At 37.1% G+C, this 5,775-nt stretch overlaps 1 protein-coding gene across 1 annotated transcript in view; it reads right to left on the bottom strand.

Annotated features, from left to right (window-relative positions):
* DDX59 (DEAD-box helicase 59) overlaps window positions 1-4,714 on the bottom strand; it is an 8,209-nt gene extending 3,495 nt beyond the window's left edge. Inside the window, 4 exon segments of the mRNA XM_010166125.1 lie at window positions 140-391; window positions 802-891; window positions 1,465-1,632; window positions 3,896-4,714. Coding sequence (XP_010164427.1) covers window positions 140-391; window positions 802-891; window positions 1,465-1,632; window positions 3,896-4,714 — 1,329 coding nt within the window.
* Between the last annotated feature and the right edge of the window lie 1,061 nt (window positions 4,715-5,775).

Genomic DNA, 5,775 nt, shown 5'->3' with positions numbered 1-5,775 from the left:
CTGAACCAGTTAGTGCAGTTATATGCTTAACCTCACTCCAACTCTTCACTACATACACATTAAAGATGAGAACCTGACAGACATGCATAAAGATGAACAATTTTATAAGTTGTTCTTATGAGAAAAATATTACGCTTACATTCAGTATTTCAAAGAGCTTTTTCTTTTTAGATGGTTCTTCTACCCACAAGATAATTTGGCGAACACTGGAACATGGCAGATTCTTTTCTCCAATCGTTATTCTTACAAAATTGCGCAGAAGCTGATTTGCTAAGTGTTCAATGCCCACCGGAATCGTAGCTGACACCAGTATGGTTTGATGATCGTGAGAGATGTCTTCCAAAATATCCAACACTTGCTGCTGGAAACCCATTTTTAACATGGTATCCACCTAAATGAAAAAATACTAAATTTGTACCAGATTCTTCCACAAACAGCAGAATCCTGAACTTGAACTGACAGAAGAACCATCGTGCGTGTGTTTGGCATGTAATAATCCAAATGTCGGAGTATTTTCAGTTAGAAGAAAAGCTAAGTGAAAAAATTAAAAGCAAATGGTTCACATCGCTCTAGCCATATTACCCTGTCAGGCATCTAAGTCTTCTATAGCCACTAGAACACGCATTTTTCAAACACATTTCAATTTTTGTTAAAACAAACAAAAAAATTCTTTTAAGAAATACATTTTATCTTTATAATGAACACTCTGTATGTTCAATCAATTTGATTAGCCACCCACAACTGGCTCTTCAGGGACCTCTGTAAAGGACCTCAGTACAGCCCAGGTAACGAAAAACTTACTTCATCCACCACTACAATTTTTATGCCGTGCAGTTGAACAGAACTTTGCTTTAAAATCTCAAGAAGTCTTCCAGGCGTTGCTATTATAACCTAAAAAAAGACAAAAAACCCCAAACAAACAAGAAACAGGAATTAGAAATTCCATGAAAGGACAGATGACTGTCCCAGAAAAACTATAAAGTTGTAGCACATAGATAAGAAGGGCACTAATTAGTGAAATTACTTGTGTTCAAATAAGTCTTAAAACTTTTATAAATAACTTTATAAATTATGAAGCCTCAAAAGGAAATAGACCTTTTAGAACTCCAGTGGAAGTGTCTCAATACAAGCAATGCAATCTGCATTAAAAACAAGTTATTTTTGCTGTAAATTACAACTCTTTGTCTAATAAAATGGCATCTTTCAGTCTTTGAAAGTAGCAATATAATGCATTAAACTTTTTCAAAATCCAAAAAGCTATTATATGTTTAATTAGAAGTCAAAATGTTAAAAAAAAATGTATTACTGTAAGATTTTTCAAGAGCTAACAATTATTTTAGTAATTTAGACTTAGGAGAAACACCTATTTGTGTGTCCATACACATCAACAGTAACATTTTTACTTTCTGTGAATGTCATGAAAACATAACTCTCTACAGGACCCTTCCATGCTCTAGTCCTTACCTTAACACTCTGCTTGAGACGGTGAAGCTGTGGTGGCAGTGGTAAACCTCCTACCAGGAGAACTGTTCTCATGTTTGGTAAACCAGCCATCAGTTCTTTAGCTTGTCTCTCTATCTGAATTGCTAACTCCCTTGTTGGTGCCAAAATAAGGGCAGATGGAGCTTCTGTCTAGAAAGAGGGGGAGAAATCTGTTGAACATGGAATTGCTTTATTATTTAGACAAAAAGCTTTCCAGATGAAATCTCTCAATATTAAAACACAAAGTATATAGTACAGCTACTGTGGATACAATTAGACTGCTAATACCCTTTCTGTCTGAAGACAGAAGGTAGAAAGGGATCATATCTTTAACAATGCAGGTCAAAGAAGTCTCTCCCTCAATTACTCAACTTCTGAAAACAAAAAACTAATGCATGTCTAAGTATTCTGTTAGAATAACTTCCTGACAACAAAAAGCCCTAGGAAGCTAGCAGTCATCCGTTTTTTTCTATTTTAGTTATTGCACTGAATCTGTAACAGAAATTCAAAATCAATTCCACATGAACTCAAAACACAGGATACTAGTTGAATCTAGAGATCATAAAAAAGTTTTTAGAAGACTTGATATTACAGGAACAGACTATTTCCCTTTACTGTCTTGCACACCACTAAGTAAAAACATTAAGTACTACCCAGACAAGACAACCAGTGATAGAAACTTTATACAGCAAAAACTTATGTCTCTGAAATTTAAAAACAAAATCAATTATCCCTCTGACTCACTATTAGTCAGACAGGTACAGATGAATTGTTAAAGTGGTGCAGTCTTTTTTGTTGTTGTTGTTGTTCCTTCTGCAACCCAGAAAACACAAAATTACAGGTAGTAATTGTTCACAGGTTAATATAGACTCCTAACTCCAGTTAACATGTATTAACAAAGTAAAAAGAACATAAGGTAAAACGGGGGAAAAAAGGCAGAATAATAGTCTAGCTGCAAGATGCTTTATTTCAGTAATGCTGATCACCTCTCAGCAAATAAACAAAGCTCCTCTCATAAACTGATACTACAATCATGAACTTGCTTAGCAGTTTTCCGGATGGTACGTGTTTCTTTCTGGTCTCCAACTGCAGTATTTACAAGGGACCAACAGCAGGAGGTTGTTCCTTTCCCACTGCGCCAAAGGAACTACATAGTTAAATACTTGTGTCAAGGAGGGCTTTTTGAGGTCTTTGAAGTGTTTAAAAGAACAACCTACCACTACAAAAAAGGTATCTGTGTAGATGTGGAGAAGCCAGAAACTGTGAAATATCTGATAACCAGATTACCTTTACACTCTTAACATCTCATCTCTTTTACACTAAAAATTAAAATTATTTTAAACAACAAAATAAAATGCTTTCTTGACATATACATTAACTCGTAAAGTACTCTGAAGAAGAATGAGAAAGATCATGTAGAGAAATTAAGTATTATTCACTGAGGCTCACAACGTTTTGTGCATGTTATTATAAGCATATAACTGTCTTGCAGACTTAAATGATAATCAGACAGAGGAGGTACTGGTGTGTAATACTCCTGTTCTTAAATGCTCCTATAGAATGCTTCCGTTCTTAAAACTAATGCTATACTCCTTTAAAGATTAAGAGAGCTACTTGAATAATCTTTTAAATTCTTAATTTGAAAAAAATTGTACACAAATTTGTGTGTACGTGTATATCTCTCTCTCTCTCTCTCTCTCTATAAAGGCATTTAAACAGTCCAAAACATCAACAAGTTCCAGAATTTTCAAATATCTTCTTATGCATCTCTCTTTGAATACAACCACTGAAATAAAAAGCAGTACTGAACCACACACAAGGTACAGAATACTATTTGCCATTACTCCTCATCATACATTCACGTCCTTACAAAGCAAAAGTTGTCTTAATTGCCTTTTCCCCACAAGTATCAAAGAGGAGACTGTATAACTAGAGGATTTCAGAAATTATATTACTCCAAATTCCAATAGTTGTTTGATGGTCAGCTGAACATATTCCAACAGAAATTACTCTGTGAAATTATATAAATGCCAAAAAATCTCTTTCAGCCATCTGATACATTAACATATAGGAATAACTTGTTGCAGAGGGCCTGGAATTACTTTCACTTTCTATTTTAAGTCATTTAGGAAGTTTACCTCAGAATTTAGTTACCTTTCTTAACATGCAGAAACTGTATACTAGGTAATATTAATAGAGTTGCTTTATCATCTGACCAAAGTGAAAAAACATTCAAAGTCATTAAAAATAATCAGCACCTCCCCCTGCTCCAAGTACCAATGTTCCATCAATAAAGAGTAAAATAAATCACTGAATATCAATCAAAACCACTGTAATTACATGCTCAGTCACACTGAAAGTCCAAGAGACAAAGTTGCAAACTACTTTCTCTAAACACACAAAGTTTCGTTACCTCTTTCAAAACCTTCATAATAACAGGGAGTAGGAAGGCTGCTGTTTTTCCGGAGCCCGTGTCTGCACTAGCCACAATATCCCTCCCTAATAGTCCAACAGGGATCATTTGCATTTGGATGGGAGTTGGAACTTCATAGCCAGAATTCTTCAAATTATTGTTTAAAGTCTCAGGAAAACCACAGTGTTCAAACTCTACAATAGGTCTTGGAACTTGCTGGCCCTGGACAGCAATGCCCAGCTGCAGTCTAAGGTTCTCAATCTGCTCATCTCGCAAACCTAAAATAAAGGAATGATCTTTGTAGAAATAAGGTGTATTAAGCAAGCGACTTTCTGCTCCAGAGCCTGCTTTTGTGAGTTGATCAGATTTTAGCTTTCTTTCCTTTTCTTGAGCTTGTAGAAGGTGTTTGGCTTTACATTCCAAGCTACAAACATCTTCATCTGTTTTATCGCAGATATACTCTCCATAGCGACCGCACACAACACACACAGGTTCTCCAGGTTCTGCCCAACGCTGTGATTTGCTGAAGGATTTTATGGGTTCCTCCGAAGAGCTACCTTCATCAGGACTTTGGTTATTCTTTCCCAAAGTTGTATCAGCAACACCAAGATCTCCAGCTGCAGGTTCTGTGCATTCTTGTATAACTTCCTTCAAACTGCATCTGGAAGCAGAAGTTTCTGTTGCAACAGAATTGCAGTCTTGGAACTCAGTGGTCTCTTCTAGGAAAGATCCTCCAGAGGACAATTTATTTTTCTTAGCCGTACAACTTTTGTCCTCATCAGCACTCCTCTTGACTTTAACAGATCTCGGTAAAAACATGCTTCAGTACCCTAGAAAGAAAATTGTTACAGTTGTTAGAAACTACTACCATTGAGAAAGGTACATTTTACTGTTACCACAAAAAAATGAAGTCGAAGAAATATATTTGCAAACCCAGAAACCAACCCTGAAAAGACCTAGAAATTACCTTGTTTAAAAATTATCTTGATCCTAACCATGTTACAGAATAAAGTAACAATGGAAGCATGGAACAATACAGAGAGATCCACCTACAGTTAGTTTTCAGTAACAGATATTTGCAGTTGAATAAAACTTTTTATTTTCACTATCTGTCTGGAAATGTATACATTTTGAGAGTCATTCATATTTAAATCCTTGGAGAGCTTAGTTGTTTCTAAGATGAGATGGAGAAGCGAAACATGCATTCTGCTAAGGTATGAAAAAACAAACAAACAAAAATCATCGATTTTGAAAAGGATGTGAAATTTAGCACAGGACCCACCCAAGACCACTCCTTTTGTTGTCCTTTTCAAAGTCCACCCAAATTTAAAAAGGCTGTAAACTCTGAGATCTGTTCAGGGTGTCGAAGAAAGAACAAAGACCTGCATGACCCATTTGCCAAGTCTCTACAGTAATTCAAGGAAGTGAATTAAGGGTACATAAACACCCATAGCTTTTACATTCTGAAGCTTTCAGCAGCGGACTCTGAAAGCCTCAGATGTTCTCACCAATCGCTTGGTATGGCCCGATCGGCAAAGTACACAAATTATCGTAAATCTGATTTAATCATACTGTGCATACCAGTCTCTGTCAACTTCTTTTTACATCAGCCTTCTAAAAACCCACAGAGCTATTCTCTGTGTTTACAGGCAGTTTTTTTAACCACCCCGGAGCGACGGGCGCCGGGCGGGCCCCTCCCCGGCCACATCAGCTCTGCTGCCTGAAACCCGCGGGTCGGAAAACACGGGAGCTCCCCACAGCAACCCTCTTTACAAACTCGGTCACCGCTCAGGTGAGAGGAGACAGCCGTGCTCACCACGACTGCCGGGCTGATGGAAGAGACGATGCCACTAACAGGCTCCTCGGGAAGGCCCCTGCCC

Source organism: Antrostomus carolinensis, unplaced genomic scaffold (genome assembly GCF_000700745.2).
Source record: "Antrostomus carolinensis isolate BGI_N321 unplaced genomic scaffold, ASM70074v2 scaffold41584, whole genome shotgun sequence".
Classification (NCBI taxonomy): Eukaryota; Metazoa; Chordata; class Aves; order Caprimulgiformes; family Caprimulgidae; genus Antrostomus; species Antrostomus carolinensis.
The sequence above is the reverse complement of the archived record's forward strand: the minus strand, read 5'-3'. Positions and strand labels throughout refer to the sequence as shown.